Raw genomic sequence first — 23,580 nt, forward strand, 5'->3', positions numbered from 1 at the left:
ATCAGGCCTTAATATACCATTACTTTCTCTACTACCTCACTCTATGTCTCCTCCCTCTCTGTCCACCCCCAGTCAATTACTCCTTCCAGTCATTATCTTCCTCCACACCCAATTCCACTCTTAGGTTTGAGCTAGCCAGCCAGTCAACCAGCAATCCCTCCCCCCCCCCCCCTCATCCTGCTGGTTCACACTTAGCCCCTACTGTTAAACAGCTTGCTTCTTCTGGCCTCTACTATGTGGCTTTCTGGTGTTTGAACTTGTGATGTCATGATCTCAAGATTAATGAAACTCAAGGGTTCCGACAGCATGCAGTTCACAGCTGCAAAGGATAGGCTGGAAGGAAGCAGAAAGCAAATGCTAGGTATCGCAGCAACCTGGAATGAAGGATTTATTGAGTATTGGCTCAATTTGTAAATGCTAAAGCACATACATTTTGATATTCAGCATTTTCTCAACTACCACTGTTCTGATTTTTCTGATGCTAGGCCAGTACAGCCTAGTAATAAATGAATGAGGAGAGATCATATATAAACACTAGAGGAGGGAAATGGAAACCAGTAAGGTGAAAAAAAAACAATTTTAATGATCTTTTTCCAAATTTTATAGTGTGGGTTATAATTTGTAATGTTGTACAGTAGATTATGGATTGCTGGTGCTAAAGCACACAAAAGCAAGACTGTGTTACTGTTAATAAAGAAACTATGAAGTCCATTTGGAGGTGAGGACCAAACAAGAAGAAGACTACTGATTGAAAACTTTGTCAAAGCTTCTTTTCTGTCCTCTGTTTCTGAATCTTTCATTTCTGTGAAATCCACCACCGCGTCTCTGACCTCGAAAATTAGATGAGGATCTCTCTCTCACATGTGGGGACTCTTCTAGCTCTGGCAACTCTGAGGCTACAGACAACTGCCACCGCCTGGAGTCCTTCCAGTTTTCCTGCAAAAACAAAAACACACAACTTATACAGATAAAGTACAAAGCATGCACACAAAATGTTCTAGCTTGGAAATGGGATGGAGGAAGCTCCCTTACAATGATGGAAAAAAGTTTATGGTTTATTCGAACTTGATATACTGCCTTATGCCAACTTGCAGAACAAAGCAGTTTACATTTCAATAATAACAAAAGAATAGAAAGGATCTATGATTGTTGGATAGGAAAGAAATCATTCATACAAGATCAGTCAACGTTTAAACATACATACAAAAGAAAGCAGTTTGAAGAGAAAGGAATAGGACAGGAAGATACAACAAGGAAGAGGAGAGGGAGGTCTAGTGGAAGAGATAACAGACCGGTGATCAGAGACTGACTGCCCTATATTTTATGGAAAGTCTGCTTAAAGAGCTATGTTTTCAACTCAGATTTAAATTTTTTAAATAGGAGTTTTTGTGTGATGGAGATGGGCAAGGTACTCCACAGTGTGCTTGGGCTACTGCACTGAGCTGTGCCTTTGAGGGAGACTGACTGACTAACCGGTGTCTACATCCATTATCTTTCAGGGATGACTAGCCCTGCACATGCCATGGAAGTGAAATGGCTTTTTCTGGAGAAGAAAAAAAAAGCTAATATAGTAGTAATCTCTAAAGCCAATAAGTAGTGCTGAAGGTGTGGCACATCTCAGATGACACATCCCTTCAGCCCCCAGATTAGCAAGATTTCCCAGAGTTAACAGAACATACAATTTGAGATGGGAAGAAATCTTCCAAAAGTAAAAAGTAGATATAACTCATTACCTTCATCTCAGAATCTACAGATGAAATTATACTCTCACAAACAGATGTGTCTGGAACTTCCAGACAATATATGAAAGAAGGGGTTCTAATGTAAAATGCTGTAGCACATTACACACCATGGCCCTTATTTTAGAAATACTCGTCACAATTTACCAGTATAATTTATGAGTATAAAAAAAAAAGAGACCCAATTTAGAAATTTATACATGTAAATCTGTAAGTGTACGTATAAGACAAGGGGCATGGCCTGGAGGGAGTTTGGTCAGGAAAAGATATCAAGGTGGGTAAGGAGACATTTTTGTCATATCAGTACACCTTACCCCTCCAGAGCATTTTCCAGTCCAGACTTGCTCATTTCCATGAGCACTAAATCTAAACTTTTGATGTCAGCTTCATCAGACACCACAGCACCATAAGAGGGACAACAAGCAGGCCAGAAAAGAACTTTTCCTGCTTCTGGAAAGGCCTTGAAAGCTGAGTCCAGCTGGATAAGGAGGCATTTTTGTCATCCCAGTCCTCCTTATCCCTCTGGTGTGTCTTCCAGTCCAGACTTGCTTATTTCCATCAGTGGCACAAAGCCCTGACACCTTTTGATGTCAGAACCACCAGACATTAGCAACACAAGAAGGACAACGAGCAGGCTAGAAAAGAACTTTTCCTGGTTCCAGAAAGGCTTTGAAAGCCAATCCTTAACCCTACTCCTCTGCCCTCCAACCAAGTCAGCTGATTAACCGTTCCCCTTAACAGTATCCTTGACATTCTGTTCGTCTGTCTTGGCTGTTTAGATTGTAAGTTCTTTCAAGCAGAGACTGTTTTCTTCTTCTTTGTGACTCTGTACAGCGCTGTGTATGTCTGGTAGAGCTATAGAAATAATAATAGTGGTAGTGAGCCATTTTTGTCATCTCGGTCCTTCTTATCCCTCTGAAGCGTTTTCCAATCCAGACTTGCTCATTTCCATCAGCAGCGCTAAGCCCCATGCTAAAAGGTTCTCAGCCCAACCAACTTCATAAATTCTGAGAGTTATTTTGCCACTGTAGCTGAAAAGAGCGTTATTTTACTTTGCAAAGTGCCATTTTTCAGAATCATAATGCAATGTTTTGACACTGTTTCAGATCACTGATTGAACCATGTCAATGAAAAGTGTGGAATTTTCAAATGTGGAACTCTGAGCTGTCATGAAGTTCTCATTCCTGCAGAAGAAAACTCTGAAGGAAATCCATGAATGTATGATGCAAACATTGAGTGACAAATGCCCATCATACTCCACAATGAAGAAGTGGTGTGCAAACTTTCAGCATGGAGACCGAGACAGAAAATGCAGCAAGGTCTAGGAGGCCTCAAGGCATGTCAACTCCTGAAATTATTGACCATGTCCATGACCTGATTTTGGCAAATCAGTGAATATCAGCTAAAACAATTGCCGAGACACTACAGATATCCAGAGAATGTGTTGGGTATATAATCCACGAATAACTGGGTATGCAGAGGCTGTCAGACAAGTGGGTGCCCAAATATTTGAATGCTGATGAGAAATGATGTTGAGTGGACTCTTCCAAGTTGATTTTGCAGCATTTTCAGTCAGTTGGTGCCAACCTTTTGGAATGACTAGTTACTGTTGATGAAACATGGCTACACCACTATGATCCTGAAACAAAATAATAGTCTATGCAATGGTGGCACTTAGATTCTCCAAGGCCAAAAGCCAGCAGGAAAGGTCATGGTCACAGCATTCTGGGATCAGGAAAGTGTCGTAATGACTATCTTCCAAGGGGCCAAAAGTTAATGTAGACTACTACTGTAACTTGCTATGCCGATTAAAGAAGGCACTGAAAGAAAAAAGGAGAGGGAAGCTGTGGAAAAGTTTTCTACAAGAGAATGCACCTGCTCACAAGGCTGACAAAATGATGGATGTTTTGACACAGTTGGGGTTTTAGTGCATAGACCATCCACTCTACTCATCCAATCTTGCTTCTTCTATTTTCTATTTACAAACCTTTAAAAGAGTTTGAAAGGGCAACAATTTTCGAGTGATTCAAAGGTGATTACAGCAGCGGAGCAGTATTTCAGTGACCAGCCATCAGAGCATTTTTTTGAAAAGGTTACAGAAACTTCAGACACAATATGGCAAGTGTGTTGAACTTAGGGGTGAATATATGGAAGTTTCATAGCTCCACATCATTCTGTTCTTGGTTGAACTGAGGACTTTTCAGCACCTCCTCATACAGTTGAATGTCGTTCCTCATCAAATTCTGCCATGTGTTGTGGTCCAATGGCCTCCTTTATCAGTCATACTTTGAATCAGACTACTGGCATTGTTCCAGAGAGTATGAAGGAAGCCATCATTTCTCCAATTTTGAAAAAAGAGAAGCCAGATCAGGTAGATTATCAGAGTTTTTGATCTATTTCAAATTTGGCTTTCCTGGCAAAGATATTGGAGAAAGCTGTTTTGGTTTAGTTAAATGACTTCTTTTAAAATAATGCAATTTTTCACTTGCATCAATCAGGTTACAAAAGTACCCATAATACTGATGTTAGATATCATAGATGAAATTCTGGTAAAAATGGAATAAGGTTTAGATGCTTTGTGGATACAACTAGACTTAACCACTGCTTTTTATACTACTTCTCACCCTAAGTTATCTAGATTAAGGGAGGTTGTTGTTGGATTAACAGTTCTCAAATGGTTTATGTCTTATTTTTATAATCACTTCTGTTTGGTAAATTGGAAAAAATCTATCTTCAAAAAGTGTACTAAAATGCAGAGTTCCTCAAGGTTCTCTATTAGCCCCAGATTTCTTTAAGTTGTACCTTGTGCTTCTGGCAAAGCTACTCAATACGTAGGGGATCAATTTTCATCTTTTTGCAGATGAAATCCAATTATTGTTTTTTTAGATGATGACCAGGAAACAGCCATTAGGGACCTAAATGGCAAATTGAGTCAATTAAGTAATTGGCTACATGAACACAATTTAGTATTTAACACTGATAAGACATCTGCAATGTAGATCTCAATCAATAACTTCAGAGCTTTTCCAGAAATTCAAGGCACAAGGTTACAACTTTCTACTGATGTGACTACACTGTAACTCTAAGCCTTAATTCTCAAGTTAATCATATCGTAAAGTCAAGTTTTTACCAACTGCACATGTTGTGTCAGCTAAAATTTATCTTGGAAATGGAAAATCTTATAAAGCTAATTCATGCTTTTATAACATCTAGCAAAGCTAATGTACATCATTTGCAGTTGGTTCAAAATTATCGCTGCTAGACTTTTGACGGGTACTAGAAGAGCAGATCACATTACTCCAGTGATGTACAAACTACACTGGTTGCCTATGGGCCAACATATTAACCTGTTAATTGGCAGATGGTGAAAACAGCTTCTTTACGTAACTTGATGCTTAATGAGAGCAACAGTGCCAAGTAACAGGCATTTGGAAATGCAGATCTCCCATAAGAGCCATAGAAACACATGTTGCTTTATGAGCAACAATGCCAAATAAAGGGTTAAGTTCAAATTGTTGTGCACAGTGTTTTAAAGCTTGGCATGTAAAATAAGTTAACTAGATATTGTCCACAAAGATCTTTACGCTCCTCTAAAAAGGAATTGTTTTTGTTGCCTGGTCTTGGTCAAGCCAAATTCATTTCAATGAGAAATCGAGCATTTTCGTACATTGGTCCAGCTCTGTAGAATTCTGTGTTTGACAAATTTTTTGACAGCATGTCTTATTTATCTTTTAGGAAGGTGCTAAAAACTATTTCAGCAATACAATGGTACTAAAGATTTTGTGAAAGATTCTATGGCTCATTAATCGGTTTTGTTTTGATGATTTTATCTGTTTATTGCTGCATTAATGTAATTGTACTACGATGTATTGTATGAGGATGTATTTGTATATGCATATCTTTTTTGTACACCACTTAATACTTAAGTCAGTAGTGGTAAATCAAGAAAATAAATCCAATCCAATAGAGATAAAGGCTATAAAGGTTTAGAGGGGTAAATTTGGGAAACTTGTGAGTTTTATATTGGGAATATTTTATACTGGAATCTGCTTAGTTTGTAGGTAGAATTTAAGTGCAATAGATGGGGTAGTAATAGCTTTTAAGCAGCTGTAACAGCTTCTAAACAGTTTTATATATAAAAAAGTAACAGAATCTTTAATGTTACTTAAAAGAATAGCATAGGAATACCTAAAGCTATGCAAATTTAGTAGTAAAATCTAGTGCCAAAGCAGAGTTATAGTTGGATTTTTTTTTTTAATGTATTTTATTAAAGTTTCCAATAACAACAGAAGTTAAACAACAAGAACACTATATACCAGGAGTGCCCAATAGGTCGATCGTGATCGACCGGTAGCTCGCCAAGGCAAAGTGAGTCAATCATCCAGGACTCCCTTTACCTTGGCGATCTATCGGGATAATCAATCTTCCTCTCCCCGACGTCAATTCTGCCGTCGGAGAGGAAGTTCGGGCCAGCCAATCGCTGCCTGGCTGGGCGGAACTTCCTCTCCGATGGCAGAATTGATGTCGGGGAGAGGAAGATTGATCGGCCCGAAGCAGAGAGAGCATGGGGCGGTGTCGGCGTCGGCTTTGGGGCCTGTTATCCATTGGTGGCGTTTGGGTCCTGTTCCCCGATGGCAGCAGCAGTGGCAGTGGCTTGGGGAAGGGCAGGGAGAAAGAAAGAAAGGGGCGCAAGCAGGGAGACAGAAGGAAAGGAGAGAAACAGGAAAAAAAGAAAGGAGGCATGAAGAGAGAAAGAAAGAAAGGGCAGGGAGAGAGGAAGAAAAAGTTGGGGGAGGGAATGAGGTTTGGAGGAGAGGAAGCATACAGGCTGAAAGAAAGATTGGATGCACAGTCAGAGGAAAGTGCAACCAGAGACTCATGAAATCACCAGACAAGGTAGAAAAAATGATTTTATTTTAAATTTAGTGATCAAAATATGTCTGAATTTATATCTGCTGTCTATATTTTACAATATGGTCCCCTTTTACTAAACCGCAATAGTGGTTTTTAGCGCAGGGAGCCTATGAGCATCGAGAGCAGCGCTGGGCATTCAGCGCAGCTCCCTGCGCTAAAAAATGCTATTGTGGTTTAGTAAAAAGGGAGGGGGTGAGTATTTGTCTATTTTTATAAGGTTGTTACTGAGGTGACAGTGCATAGAGTCATCTGCTTTGACCTTTGAAAAAACCCCGGAATAGGAATGATAATTAACAATTCTATGCGTACAGTGTGCGTTGTGTTTTTTTAAAATTTTATTGTTGGTAGATCATTTTGACTTGGTCATTTTAAAAGTAGCTCGCGAGTCAAAAAAGTGTGGGCACCCCTGCTATATACCATCAAGCAGTAAACAAAAACAAATACACCCCATCCCTCCCAAACACCCCCCACCCCAATAGTTGGATTTTTAAAACTTAATTGAAATGAAATTTAGAACTAGTAGGCTTAGTTTATATGCTTAGTAACACTAAAGTGGCTAATAGCTATAGTGGCACCGCCTTTCCCTAGGTTCCCTTTGTAATGAGAAATGTTCTTTTCCTTTTCTAGTGTGATTAATGTATTACCCGTTTGCACAATCTCCTGATGAAGCTCAGTTTTGAGTGAAACGGAGACACTCCGTAGAGCCTGTGACCATCATGCCATTCAGGATAGTAGATTTCTAGCCATATCAACTGGAACAATTAATTATTAATGCTTATATAAGCTAAGTACTTTCAATATTCATATAAAACAGAGTAAAATAGAAGTATTATTAGTTTATAGGGGAACTGTTGAACCTATGATAGCTCCCATTAGGCAGTTTTGACTAAGACCAGTTCTAAAAATCAAACTGCCGCGAGCACTTGAGGTTTCTTTATCTCCTGTTGAATTTCAATTTCAATGTATTATCAGTTGAACATGAATGATCGGTTTGAAAAAAATAAAAATAAACATTAATAAATATAAGAGGATTGAAGAAGAAATAGATGAGTAGATAAATTTATCTTGAAAGGAAACCATCTCTCTATTTCATCATTTTTGTGATAGAGGAATATTGTCTTTATCTGCCATCATTTTCTATGGAACAGTCTGCTGGGAATGAAGATCAGGATCATCTCACTCCCATTTGACATAGTTGTACTAGTTTCCAGTTATCAAGGAGGATTAAGGGCTCCTTTTACAAAGGTGTGTTAGGGCCTTAACACGCGGAATAGCGTCGGCTAGCCGCTACCGCCTTGTGCGCTAAAAAGACTAGTGCAACTTTGTAAAAGGAGCACTATCTTTGTGTTGGTTTTCAAGTGCCTTCATAGGCTGGGACCCTAGGTATTTAAGTATAATTCTGATTCATCTGTCAGTAGTGGCAGCTAGATTTTGTTATAATTACATTACATTAGTGACTTTTATTCTGCCATTACCTTGCGGTTCAAGGTGGATTACATTAAGAGATCACAGAAAAAAAACTTACATTCTGTAAAGCATTTAATACTTGGCTATTTTCTCAAGCCTCTCTCTAATGACAGAGGGTTGACTTGTCTGTGAGTTTTGGGCAGTGGAAATATTGTATTTTACTAGATAAGGGGAAGTAAACTATGTTACTGGATGAAGAGGTAAGGGAGTAGATTTGTACAGCTTGGGAATGAAGGTGTTGGGCAGATTTGGGTTGGCTGAGCTAGGAAGGTGGTAGTGAGGTGATAGATGAGGGGTTATGGTTGTTATATTTATTTTAAAATTTGTATTCTGCAATGGCCCTCATCCTGCAGTTTGATTTAAGATGCACCTTTGATTTAGTGGATCACACTAAATTATTAGACATCTTGGATTCAATTGGTATATGTGAAAAGGTCCTTGAATGGTTCCAGGGATTTCTTTTACAATGTACTATCAAGTACACATGGAGAATGTGACTTTGGAAAAGTAGCAAAACCCGTGTAGTGTCCAGGGTTCACCGCTTTCTCAGCTTCTCTTTAATGTCTATCTTTCTTCCCTTGGAACTAGGTTGGAAAATCTGGAATTAAAACTTTTTACTATGTGGATGATACCACAATTATCATACCTTGTGCAGCCATCAACTCAAACATAACTCATAGAAGAAATATTTAATTCTGACAAAAAAACATTTTTTTCTGTGTGTGTCTACAGGTAATGACACAATTGGGACATCTTTACTAATAAAAAATAATCAATATTCAATTCAATCAACTCTACAAGTCCTAGGGGTTACTCTAGATCAAAATCTTACCACGCACAACCAGGGATTCAATATGTTATGGAAATTTTGCACACAATACAGAACACAGATAAATCCTATGCAAATATAGGACCACAAACTAAAAGTACTAATATACACAAATGAAGCCCTAAGATGCCAGACTGCATGAAGTACAACACCAGAAAAATAGAAACAAAATGCAAAAATATAGACAGCAGATATAAATCCTCAAAACAGATATATTTCAATCACTGAATTGAAAATAAAATCATGTTTCCTACCTTTGTTGTCTGGTGATTTTATTTTTCTAATCATCTTTCCCAGTCTCTGGGCTGCACTTCCTTCTGTCTGTGCTCTTAACTCTGTTTCCAGGACTTTCTTATCCATTTGCTGTTTTTCCCTCCTTTACTTTCTGTCCTACATCCATTTTTGGCATAAATATTTAACTTTCTTTCATTGTTCTCCTCCTTCTCAATCTATTTTTCCATATCTTCCCTTCTTCTCCATCCAAATGCACCAACCCCTCCCCCTCTTTCTCCCCTATTCCCATCAATTTTGCCTAAACAGCATTTCTCCATCTCTCTTCCATTCACCACTCCTTCCATTCCTCTGCACCATCTCCTCCCTCTCTCTCTCCCTTCCTCCTGTGTTCTGATATATGTGTCTTCCCCCTTCCTATTGGCTGGAATCTTTCTTCTCCTTTCTCCCATCTGGCATCTCTATCCCCTCCTTCCCTTCCCCCCCTACTGTGGTTTGGCATCTCCTCCTCCCTATGGTCCAACATCTCTCTCCTTTCCTTGTGATCTGGTATCATTCTCTTTTCCTTCCTACAGTCAGGCATACTCTCTCTTTTTCCCTTCCCTCCTACCTTGGTCTGGCATCTCTCTCTCCTTCCCCTTTCAGAGGTCAGACATCTCTCTCCTTCCCTTCCTCTTATCCCATGGTCTGGTATCTCTCTCCTTCTTGCAGTCTGGCATCTCTCCCCTTTCTTCCCTCCCCCTTCCTGTGGTGCATCTCCCTCCTTCTCTTCTTCCTGTTGTTTGCTCGCTATCTTTCTCTCCTTGTAGTCTGGCATATCTCTCCCCCTCCTTCCCTTCCATCCCTGCTCTGCATCTCTCTCTCTCTCCTGCCCTTCCCCCTCCTGTGATCTGGCATCACAGTCCTCCCCTTCCCTTCTTTCTTCCCACAGAGGTCTGGCATCTTCTTACCCTTTCCTCCCAATCTCCACAGTTCAGTATCTCTGTAGTACCCTCCCCTCCCGGCAGATTCTGGCACTTTTTTACCTTTTCTTTTCTAATATTATACTCTTTGAGCTGCAGGCAGCATGAGTGAAGTAAACAAGCTTCTTACAATGGCCTCAGAAGCTTTCCCTTTGTTACAGCTTCCTACCACTGGGATAGGAAGCTGTGGAGCCGCCAAAGGAAGCATGTGTACTTCACTCATGCTGCCTGCAGCCCAAAGAATGACGCACTAGAAAAAAAAACAGTAAAAAAGTGACAATCCCGGTGGGGAAGGGGGAGAGGGAATGAAATTCTGGACAGGCTCTGCGGGCTGCTCCAGAGGGCCATTACTGGCTCACGGGCCTTGCAATGAAGACCACTGCCCTATAGGATATGTGCTAAATTCTTAAATTTGTTTTTAATTCTCCCTGTCTATTGTTATGATGACTTAATAATCTCCAAAATCCTATCTTTATCCCTGAAGGTCACTCCTAAGAGCCCAAAAAACAATTTTTACTATCTTCTCAAAAAATGAATAGGAGAAAATCAGATATCAATCAGGATTATGCTACTGCACCAGGAATGAAAGTTGACAGATTTGATGGATTTAATGGTCTTTTACTGCCATAATATTCTATACTTTTAACTGAATGAACATATATAACTTTGTTGGGTTTTTTTCATTTCTCTGTTACCACAGGAGTTAATTGCCTTGGATAGATTGAAGGCCAGAAGAGACCCCAATAGACATACGAGAGCTTGCTGGAAATCACTTCAGTTATGCATATCAGTCCTACACCAACCCTGAAAATGCCCTACCACTAAATACAACTGGAACTCTGCACCAAGCCATAAGCTTTCCATAATTCAACATGCTTGTCATTTTAAAGATAGCCATCAAAGCCACTACAATAAACTATTCCACCACATAACATACCAAGGGGGCAATTCTATAATTTGTTACTAAGTAGGTGGCACTACAATGGGGTACACAGTCTCAGTTCTATATTAACACTTACGTGCACTTCAGTTATTAAAGAAGGCTAGCGCAAACTCTTTGGAGCACAGAAAGTTAGGCATGATCACTTATGCCAGGTCAAAGGCTGATGTAAGTGGGCATGTCTAGGTGCGCCAATAAATGCACTCAAAATTGTACATGTTTAGTGATACTTCCATGGCCTTTCCATGCCAACGCCCCCTTGCAGTTATGCACTACAACACTTAGGTGCTACCTTATGGAACATGCATATGTCATTGCTGATTATTATTCTCAATAACTTGTGCAAGTAGCACATATTTCTAGTTCTTAGAATTGCTCTGCAAATGATTGAAGGTGTCCAGTTTTACATTCTAGCTTAATATTTTCCATGGTAGGTAAACCATAATTTCCAGTAATTTACACTATAAAATTAATGGGAATTTTTAAAACATGCATACCTGCTACACAGGAGTTCCAAAACACTTTCAGTCCAAGCACAGAAAATTACCTGTATTTCTTTGAGATCAGATGCAGGAACATCGAAACATACACCCTATAAAACAAAAAAGAAAACTATTAATATGATGTTAACCAGACTTCAGGAGACAGAGATCCTATAGCCTGCTAGTAGCTGGGGTTTAATCTTCAGAAAAAGCTACAGTTACGTATCACTTCTGTCTAAGTGTTCTATTTTATTACTTTAGCAGTATTAAGAAAAAAATATACAATGCTCAGGTGGGCTACAAAATAAACTGCAAAAATAATGTATATAACTTTTATGGAGATGGTTACCAAGGCGTATCAAGCAGAAAGTGTATGTTTTGGTGCACAATATAGTGCTCAACAACAAAGAGTTGCATTAAACAGTTCTCAAATCCAGTTTAATTCTTGACAAGAGCATGAGACTTAACACAGCAGCTGTATGATAATTCTTTTTAAAAAGTTTGGGCCCAAATCCCCCTCCTAATTATTCTCAGCCTGTTGGATTCAGAGCTTTATAATAGGAGGTCTTCTCCCATGCCAAATAACAGGTTATTATCTGTTTTTTTTTTTAAAAAAAAATTACGCATTGCTACGATTGCTACTATCCAGCCCTTCTATGATGCTGCCACAAGACTTGAAATCATCCAGTTCATCCTGAATATTGTTTTGTGATGGGAACATAATTATGTCAAAACAAGTCAGAGGGATTATTGCAGATATCTCATCCCCTCCCCTCAGCCCCCAAAAGTAAAAACGCAAAGGGGGGAGGGAGAAGATCAGTTTTTGACATTAATTTGGTTTATATTTTAACAAAATTCTTCTGGAACCCTGATAGCTCAGCAAACACTCCAAGTTCCTTCAACAGCGAATGTGTATAGACCTGTGCAGACTTTGCATACATCCTAACATATTGCTACATATAGAATTTTGTGGTGTTTATTGCTATCTCCACTGGCTCTGAATTAATGTCTCATTATTTGACCTACAAACAGTCTAATGACTGAGGCAAAAAGAGGGAGAGGGACAACCCTGACAAGTATCCCAAAAGATGTCCAGCTCCTCTAACATTTGCCCATTAAGCAGAATATGGAGCTAAAAGCTGAATAATAAAGCTCACCCTATTCCCCTTGGCCTAATTTCAGATGTTCTCTTGGAGTAAGGCTATATCTGCTTTATTGTCTCGGAAGTATTTAATATACATTTACTTTTATAGAAGCAATTTATACCCTCTACATTCAGAGAAATTACTACTTTCAATGCATCCCACATTATATGGAGGGGAGGGCTCGATGTCAAATTATACTCCAGATAATCCTGCAATAAATCTCCTATGGGTCATCATCTGGCATCAAGTGATCACTGCATGGTATGGTTTAAGAACATAAACAGTGCCTCTGCTGGGTCAGACCAGAGGTCCATCATGCCCAGCAGTCCGCTCATGCGGCAGCCCATCAGGTCCAGGATCTGTATAGTAATCCTCTATCAATACCCTTCTACCCCCTTTTCCTTCAGGAAATTGTCTAATCCCTTCTTGAACCCCAATACCATGCTCTGTCCTATCATGCCCTCTGGGAGTGCATTCCAGGTGCCCACCACCCTTTGGGTGAAGAAGAACTTCCAAGCACTGGTTCTGAATCTGTCCCCTCTTAATTTTTCTGAATGGCCTCTTGTTCTTGAAGTGTTTGAAGAATCTGTCCCTCTCCACTTTCTCCATGCTCTTCATGATCTTGTAAGTTTCTATCATATCCCCTTCTAAGTCTCCACTTCTCCAGAGAAAAAGAGTCCCAGTTTCTCCAATTTTTCAGCGTATGACAGGTTTTCCATACCTTTTATCAAGCGTGTCACTCTCTTCTGAACCCTCTCAAGTATCGCCATATCCTTCTTAAGGTACGGCAACCAATATTGGACGCAGTATTCCAGGTGTGGGTGCATTATCACCCGATACAACGGTAGGATAACTTCTTTTGTTCTGGTTGTAATACCTTTCTTGATAATACCTAGCAATCTATTCACCTTCTTAGCGGCCGCTGCGCACTGTGCCGATGGCTTCATTGTCTTGTCCACTATTAAGATGGGTATAGAGAGGGCTCATTCAAAAGTAAAGGTTCTAGACCTAAAAAAAAAAAAAAACCACAAAAAAAACTAACTTTGTTTGGATGGGAGATTATGTCAAAGAATTGTTGTCTGGATGGAAATGGCTGAAAGGAGTGGAAATGCAGTGGGAAAAACTAAAAGGAGTAATTGTAAGAGCGACAAACTTTTTTGTGAGGCAAGTAAGTAAAAGAGGAAAAAAGTCCTCTTTGATTCTCAAAAGTAGAAACAAGGTAAGGAATAAGAGGTTAGCTTTCATAAACTATAAAAGATCACAGAAAGAGGAAGACAGGAAAAAATATCTGGAAAAGTTAAGAGAGGCTGCTGTGTAGTCAGGAAAGCAAAGATGCAAATGGAAGAAAAAATAGTTGACATAGTAAAAGGGGAGATAAGACATTTTTTAGATATATTAGTGATAGGAAGAAGTGCAAAAGTGGCATTGTGAGACTCAAAGTGGAAGGGGAGAACTATGTATTAGCTGATAAAGAAAAGGCTGGATTATTTAACAAATATTTCTGTTCTGTGTTCATCATGGCTGAAGCGATGGGAGCGGGACCACAGAAGACAAACATGAATAGGGATGGAGGTAGACCAGGATCGATTTTCAGAGGGTTGTGTTAGTGAGGAGCTAGCTAAAATAAAGGTAGACAAAGTGATGGGGCCGGATGGTGTACATCCAAGGGTGCTGAAGGAACTTAGGGAAGTTCTGGTGTCTCCGCTGACTGACCTTTTCAATGAGTCTCTAGAGTTGGGAGTGGTACTGGAGGACTGGAGAAGAGCGGATGTGGTCCCTCTCCACAAAAGTAAGGAATTACAGTAACTCTGACTTCTGTGGTAAGCAAATGAATAGAAACACTTTTAAAGGGGGCGGAGCTTGTGCAACATGGCGATCGGACGCACGGATTGAGTGCTCTCCGAAGCAGCGGGGTTTTAATAGAAAATCGTCTCCTTTAAAATTTCAAATATAGCTTTTTCAGCTCCAAAATTACTTCGCTAAATCAGCATGTCGCTTTCAAAAGGCAGCAAAGCAGAACAATCACCCACCGCAACCCCCAGTGGAAAACGGCCTAAACACGAGGCCCCATCGCCAGAAAAACAGGCGCCAAAGTCGGTGGACTCACAACTAGAGCTCCTGATATCGGAGATGCGAGCTTTCAAAAACGTAATGACAAAGCAAGTAGAAGAATCACAGTTGATACGTGTGGAAATTGAAGCTTTAAACTCACAATTCACAGATGCGCGCCACAGACTGGACGCGCTTGAATCTTTTCAGGAGGCACATGTTCAAAATGTCTCCCTGATTCCCAAACATGAACGGGATATTGCAGCCATAAAAACTGATCTGGAAGACCTTTCGAATAGAAGTCGTAGAAATAATATTAGAATCTTAGGAATTCCAGAATCGGCTGAAGGAAATAATACAATTGAATTTCTGACGAAATTGATTCCTTCATTGTTGGATGTTAAATTCGATATGCCGCTTGAATTTGAAAGAGCGCATCGTGTTCCATCTAGGATCAACCCTACAAGCAAAGCGCCACGTCCTATAGTGGCTAAAGTTCTACGATACCAACATGCGCTGCAGATTCTGCTTGCTGGAAAAGAAAGAAAACAAATTTTATATCAAGGAAGAAAAATCCTCTTGGTGCCTGACCTGGCGAAGATGACAGCGAATCGCAGGAAAATTTTTTTACAGCAAAGACAAGATCTGAAAGATATCGGTGCCCGATTTGGCCTCTTATATCCGGCCAAAATGCTGGTTACCCATCAGAATAAAACTATCACCTATTTAGATCCGGCTGAGCTGCAGCGCTATATTGATTCTATCAAGATGCAATAAATTGATTATATTGAATCACTTTTTCCTGATATAGTCTATAATGTATGGAGACAGCTTCTCCCATACTTCGACAATTATCAACATGGATCCTGCTGTTGCTGGAGGGCTTCGTGAGGTGCACTGATCGTCCTCTTGAAGTCACAAATCCACCCGGATTTACAGTTGTTGTTTAAATGCCTTCTCTCTGGCACTGTTTGCCTTTTTTGAGATGGCATTTTCATTTGTTCATCAGTTCCAAAAGCTACTTGTACTTCTCATGTTTCTTGGTCATATTATACTTCATCACTGTTCATTTGAATATTATTTATATTTTAAAAAGTATAATGTATGATAATATATGACAACTTTGCATATTCTTTCATTTAATGTCAATGGTTTAAACCACTGCATTAAAAGAAAAAAGGTGACCAATTATTTGCGTTCCCTTAAACCGGATATTATCATGTTTCAGGAAACGCATCTTAATCACACTGATAGTGCTAAAACATTAATTCCTGGATATACTTCTCCTCACTTCTCTCCTGCTCAAAAAAAAAAAGAATGGTGTTTCCACTTACTTTAAGTCTTCCCTTAACTGTTCAGTTATTACTACAGAATGTGATTTGGAGGGAAGATGGTGTTTGGTGTATGTTACTCTTGATAAAAAACCTGTGATAATTCTCAATATATATGCTCCAGTTTCAGATAAACCTGAATTTTACCGATCCATTCAAAACATTCTACTAAAATTTCCTAATGTTCCACTTATTATAGGGGGAGATCATAATCAACCTTTAGATCCTGTATTAGATAGGACGTCCAAATGCAGATTGACTAAATCTAAAACCCTAGAAGAACTTAAAAGTCTTATGAAAAATTTTGCCCTTATTGACCCTTGGAGAACTTTGAACCCTACTGAACGTGAATATACGCACTTTTCAGCTCCTCACAATACTTATGCCAGATTAGATTATTTTTTGGTTTCCTCCTCTTTATCTCCGCACATTTCAAATGCTATTAATCACTCTATTTTAATTTCTGATCATGCACCTATTTCACTTTTTCTTTCTATTTCCTTCTCTCCCACTAATAAACAAACTTGGAGATTAAACAATAGTATTCTTTCAGATGACACCATTGTTTCTCAATTGAGTTCTTTTACTACTGATTTTTTTGTCACTAATTCAGACCCTTCACTAACACCGGCTACGATTTGGGAATCTTATAAAGCCACATTACGAGGTGAAATTATCAGTCTGATGGCATGGAAGCGTAAACAATCCAATACAAAATTAAATAGCTTAGAATCAGAAATAGCAACTCTTGAAACCCAATGTTTTTCTAATCCCGCAGATATGATCACACATACACAGCTGCTTAAGAAAAAATATGAGTATAATGTTACTGCATCTGCACTTGCTAATAATGATATTTTTATTCTGAAATCTGGATATTATATTGGAGGAAATAAGATGGGTAAAAACTTAGCTCGCTACTTGAAAAAGAAAAATGAAACACATCATATATCCTCTATTGTAAATTCTAAAAATCAACTTATCACTGATCAGGCTGGTATTAGTTCTGAATTTGAACAATTCTATACTGAACTATTTCAATCAGAATCAGATTCATCACCAGCTGAAATAAATAATTATTTAGAGACTATTTCCCGCCCAACCTTACCTTCCAATCTTAAAACAGATTTAGAGACTCCTATAACTATTCAAGAAATTCAAAATGCGATTCAGTCACTAGCTTCAAATAAATCTCCTGGTCCAGATGGCATTACCAGTGAATTTTATAAAACCTTGTCTATTCAATTAAGCCCCCATTTACTACAATATTATAATTTTGTTCATTCCAATCCAGACTTGCAGCGTAATTTCACAGAAGCTAATATAGTTATATTCCCCAAACCAGATAAAGATTCGACAAGGGTTGGTAATTACCGGCCAATCTCGCTTCTAAATACAGATTATAAGATACTTGCAAAAATTCTTGCGAATAGAATTAATAAAGTAATCCAGCTGCTGATATCTTCTGATCAAGTAGGATTTGTCAAACAACGTTATATTGGAGATAATCTTCGAATTTTTCATAATATCTCTAGCTTAGCCAAAACCGTTGATGAATCTGTAGTGGGATTAGCAATTGATGCCGAAAAGGCTTTTGATCGTGTGGAATGGAGATTCCTACTGCAGGTTCTGAAATGGTATCATTTTGGAGATAGTTTTGTGGCTTGGATTCGTGCATTATATTGGACACCATGTTCAAGAATTTTAATAAATAATTCTCTTTCAAATCCAATTTACTTATATAGGGGAACAAGACAAGGTTGTCCCCTTTCACCTCTTCTCTTTAATCTTTCTTTGGAACCCTTTTTATCTGCCATTAGACAGTCCCCCAATATACAAGGAATCCCCACTACCTCTCGAGAATTTAAGATTGCTGCATATGCCGATGATATTATGCTCTATCTTAAAAATCCTAAACAATCGCTTTCGGCCCTTATTTCACTGACAAAATTATATTCAACATTTTCAGGGTATAAAGTTAATTGGACTAAATCTGTTATTTTTCCACTAAATGATTACACTTCTCACTCAGACATTCATGATTTTCCATTTTCATGGACTACTTCACCTGTAAGATATCTGGGTATGTTTGTACATAAAAATCCTGAAACTATTATGGATTTCAATATTAACAAACTAAAAGATTTAATTACTCATACCATTTCGAATTGGTCCCCACTCTATATTACATGGTGGGGTCGCATTTCAGCACTTAAAATGACTCTGGCACCCCAAATTTTATTTAAACTTATTATGCTGCCTAATTTATGCAAATCACAAGTATATAAATGGATTGACCGACAATTATCTTCTTTTATTTGGCACAATAAACGTCCTAAAATAGCTCTAGATAAATTAAAAGCTACTAAAAATCATGGAGGAGTTAATCTTCCTGATTTTTATAAATATCACCTAGCTTCGTTAGCTAAATATGGGTCATATTGGATTACTTATAATGAATCGGATGATAATTCTACCATACCTTCCTGGTTAAATCTAGAAATCTCCATTAGTAGCCCAATACCTATATATACTCTCCCTACTATGCATATCCCTAAAACTTTGAAACAATTTTCTCTTTTTCCGGCAACTCTTACTGCATTGCATGCTTTGGATAAAGTAGCTCTTAAATCCATCTTGTCCCACAATAATATGTCTCTTTGGAATAATAATTCCCTGAAAATTAATAAGAGATGCTTAAATTGGAAAAGATGGAAAGCTGCTGGCGTATGGACTGCTAAATCCCTATTTAATGGATCGGTATTGATACCCTTTTCTGTTTTTAGTACAATATACCCTACATTATCATCTAAACGACACCAATGGTTAACTCTTTCTTCTATCCTATCTACTCTCCATCTCAGTGACACTTCAACTATCTCAGAATGGAGTATTCTGTCTAAAGAAATGGGAAAAGAAATGTCTTTTTATTACAAGATATTAAGGGATTCTTGTTATGTTCCTTCTTTAAATGTTATGGATAAGTGGTCTATGGATCTTGAAATCCCTTTAACAGACAAAGAATGGTATCATCTATGGTCTAAAGTCAATAGACCACTATTATCTGCTAGTATGTCTCAGTCATTACTATTTGTCATGTGGAGAGTAATATGGACTCCATATAAGAAGAAGAAAGCGAATCTTGCATCGGATGATACATGCTGGCATTGTCTAAAATCACAAGGAACGCTTAAACACATGCTATTTTCATGTCCACAAATCCAGCCTTTTTGGACTCAAGTTTGGTCCCTTATTTGTCACATTACCAACTGTACGGCTGATCTCTCTTTTGATATTATTATCAAACGCTCTTTACATCCCTGTTTTGAATTTAATAAGTGTGAAGATAAATTGATTGATATTATGATATCAGTTGGTATTCAACATGTTTTGCAAAATTGGAAATCGGCTTCAAGACTGAATTTTACCTTCTGGTGGCACTCTTTATGCTTATATAAGCGTTTTGAACAATATGCAGCTGAGAAATTACCATATAGACAGAGACAATTGACTAAAACCCTTTGGTTTCCCATTGACGAATACTTGCAATCTATGTAATCATTTTGATATGTATGACGATTTGCAGAATTGTGTTCTGTGGCTTTTGTGAATTCTGATGTTTCTTGAATGTACTTTTGTTTATGTTTTCACTTAATAAAAAGATTGGAACTAAAAAAAAAAAAGAAACACTTTTAAAACAGAGAATGGTGAAGTTTCTGTAATCCTGTGGATTACAGGACCGGAGGCAACATGGATTCACTAGAGGTAGGTCTTGTCAGACAAATCTGATCAATTTCTTTGACTAGGTGACCAGAGAACTGGACAGAGGGAGAGCGCTAGATGTGGTGTATTTAGATTTTAGCAAAGCCTTTGACGTGTTCCAAACAGACGTCTAATAAATAAACTGAGTGCCCTCGGGATGGATCCCAAAGTGATGGGCTTAGTTAAGAACTGGTTGAGTGGAAGGCGACAGAGGGTAGTGATCAATGGAGATTGCTCTGAGGAAAGGGATGTTACCAGTGGTGTGCCTTAAGGTTCTGTACTTAGGCCTGTTCTTTTTAACATTTTTATAAATGATATCGCTGCTGGGTAAGATTTGCCTCTTTGCGGATGATACCAAAATCTACAATAGAGTAGACACTCAGGATGGTGTGAATAACATGAAGAAAGACCTGGCGAAGCTTGAAGAATGGTCTGAAATTTGGCAGCTAAAATTTAATTCTAAGAAATGCAAGGTCATGCATTTGGGCTGCAAAAACCCGAGAGAACGGTACAGTTTAGGGAGTGAAGAACTTATTGCACGACAGAAGAACGGTACTTGGGTGTGATTGTATGTGATGACCTTAAGGTGGCACAACAGGTTGAAAAGATGACGGCAAAAGCTAGAAGGATGCTAGGTTGCATAGGGAGAGGTATGGCCAATAGGAAAAAGGAGGTATTGATGCCCCCTATATAAGACTCTGGTGAGTCCTCATTTAGAATACTGTATACAATTCTGGAGGCCACACCTTCAAAAAGAAATAAAAAGAATGGAGTAAGTCCACAGGAAGGCTACTAAAATGGTGCTTGGTCTTCATCATAAGGCGTATGGGAACAGACTTAAAGATCTCAATTTGTATACTTTGGAGGAAAAGCGTGAGACGGGAGATATGATAGACACATTTAAATGCCTATGTTATGTAAGTGTGCATGTTGAATCTGTTTCATTTGCAAGGAAGCTCTGGAATGAGAAAGCATAGAATGAAGTTAAGAGGTGATAGGCTCCAGAGTAATCTAAGGAAATACTTTTTTACAGAAAGGGTGGAAGATGCATGGAACAGTCTCCCGGTAGAGGTGGGGGAGACAGAGACTGTGTCAGATTTCAAGAAAGCATGAGATAGTCACGTGGGATCTCTCAGAGAGAGGAAGAGATATGGTTACTGTGGATAGGCAGACTGGATGGGCCATTTGGCCTTTATTTGCCATCAAGTTTCTATGTTCCCGCACCACTTCCTCATTCTTTAAATAAACTAGCATTAAGAGTCCAAAAATGCTTATCACAGAAATCCTGGAGGCGAGCAAGTCACCATTTTAGAAAAAAAAAAAGCTATATATCACCAGGTGCAGCAGAAGGGTCCGCAGCTGAGTGAATACAAATAATGGCATTTTTAAAGTTTGAGTAAGTACAGTAATAAATTTATTTACACCTTATAGCCCAAATTATACAAAAAAGGGGGTTTGACATTGAGTGTTAATGAAATTTTGTTTGAAAAATTTTTCTAAAAAAACTGTCTGTATGTACATCCAGTAATAAAATCGATTTGTGGTAAAAACCTAGGTTCATTCTATAACGGGAGGTTCCTTTCTCTTGTTAGTGCCGGTTGATTAAAATAACATCTATTGATGATCTTCTGATGAAGCTCGCTTTCAAGTGAAACAGAGACACTCCATTGAGCCAGTTACCATTCAAGCAACTGGTAGCATTAAGCACCAATCAAGTCATCCAGTCACTGAAGCTGAGAGCAGCAAGCATCAGCAATAAATTTGGGCATAAAAGCTAAATATAATGAAATGTTAAATAGCTTTTTCTGTCCTGCTAATGTGACTGGTTGGGAACGATGATTATGGTCTATAGTTTAATTATAAAACATAAAATTTAAGAAAAATTAAACACAATCAAAAAGTTTACGCTGTAGGGGGATTTAAGAGATTAATGATAGCTTGCAAGAGGCTGTCCTGACACAGACAAATTCTAATATCAGGCAGCCGCATGTCCTTGAGGTCATTAATCATAATTGCATTAATATTAACTAAAAAGGAACAAAAGAGAAGAGCATTTCCTAAGTCCATCAATTTTATATATAAGGGAATTTCATCACAGAAATTCAACATCCAAAAAATGTAATTAATGTGAGAGTACTATTTGTGTGAAGAGGAATAAAGGGTGTAGTCCCATTGTGAGTCATTTTTCTCTTTCCATACATCATACAAATCCAAATTTTGCAAGAGAAATTGTAATGCATTTGTACCTTGAAGAATCTCCATTTACTTTCTATAGCGTCTTGGTTGCTTAAAAAGTATGCTGATCTGCAATACTTCAACAGAGAGCATAGATCTCAAACCATCCTCTATTGAAATACTGCTAAAATTGTTTTACAGGGAAACATAATGACATATAGCAGTACTAAACAGAAACTGTGGGACTGGGCAATTTTAGATGGATTAGGCTGAGATGCACTTATGGGAGGGCCCCCATAAGAGTTAATTACCAAAACCTACTGGCTACACAAGCAGAGCTGATTGAATTATTACATCAGAGAGCCAAGAAAGCACAGTTACTTACCATAACAGGTGTTATCCAGGGACAGCAGGCAGCTATTCTCACAAGTGGGTGACGTGATCCAACGGAGCCCCGATGAGGACGCCTCACAAGCAGACTTGCTTGAAGAAACTCGAAGTTTTGAGTCGCCCGCACCGCACATGCGCGAGTGCCTTCCCGCCCAGCACAGGGCATGTCTCCTCAGTTCAGATAGCTAGCAGAGAAGCCAACCCGGGGAGGTGGGTGGGATGTGAGAATAGCTGCCTGCTGTCCCTGGATAACACCTGTTACGGTAAGTAACTGTGCTTTATCCCAGGACAAGCAGGCAGATATTCTCACAAGTGGGTGACCTCCAAGCTAACCAAAGTGGGATGGTGGGAGAGTTGGCAACTTAGGAGAATAAATTTGGCAATACTGTTTGGCCAAACTGTCCATCCCGTCTGAAGAAAGTATCCAGACAATAATGAGAAGTGAAGGTATGAACCGAGGACCCAAGTGGCAGCCTTACAAATTTCCTCAATAGGTGTAGATCTGAGGAAAGCCACAGAAGCTGCCATTGCTCTGACCTTATGGGTTGTGACTTTACTGTGAAGAGGAAATCCAGCCTGGGCATAGCAGAATGAGATAAAAGCCGCCATCCAATTGGAGATGGTACGCTTAGAGATAGGACGTCCCAACTTGTTCGGATCAAAGGAGACAAAAAGTTGAGGAGCAGTTCTGTGCGGTTTGGTGCGTTCCAAATAGAAAGGCAAAGCATGTTTACAGTCCAGAGTATGAAGAGCTGACTCTCCAGGATGAGAATGAGGCTTTGGAAAAAACACTAGAAGTACAATGGATTGGTTGAGATGAAACTCTGAGACTACTTTAGGAAGAAATTTCAGATGAGTGCGAAGAACCACCTTGTCATGATGGAACACTGTAAAAGGTGGGTCCGCAACCAGCGCTTGAAGCTCACTGACTCGTTGAGCAGAAGTGAGGCCAATGAGAAACACCACTTTCCAAGTGAGATACTTCAGATGAACCTTGTCCATTGGTTCAAATGGAAGTTTCATCAGTTGAGTAAGAACAATATTGAGGTCCCAAACCACTGGAGGCGGTTTGAGAGGAGGTTTGACATTGAAAAGTCCTTTCATGAATCTGGAAACCACAGGATGGAGAGAGAGGTTTCCCTTCATTAGGCTGATGGAAAGCAG

At 38.9% G+C, this 23,580-nt stretch overlaps 1 protein-coding gene across 1 annotated transcript in view; it reads right to left on the bottom strand.

Moving 5' to 3' along the window:
* Positions 1-558: 558 nt before the first annotated feature.
* DDX21 (DExD-box helicase 21) overlaps positions 559-23,580 on the bottom strand; it is a 157,272-nt gene continuing 134,250 nt past the window's right edge. Inside the window, exons 14-15 of the mRNA XM_033941918.1 lie at positions 11,630-11,674; positions 559-936 (exon numbers count right to left, since the gene is read on the bottom strand). Of these exons, the coding sequence (XP_033797809.1) occupies positions 742-936; positions 11,630-11,674 (240 nt within the window). The 3' untranslated portion in view covers positions 559-741. The remainder of the gene's footprint in view (positions 937-11,629; positions 11,675-23,580) is intronic.

This window comes from Geotrypetes seraphini, chromosome 4, assembly GCF_902459505.1.
Source record: "Geotrypetes seraphini chromosome 4, aGeoSer1.1, whole genome shotgun sequence".
Lineage (NCBI taxonomy): Eukaryota > Metazoa > Chordata > Amphibia > Gymnophiona > Dermophiidae > Geotrypetes > Geotrypetes seraphini.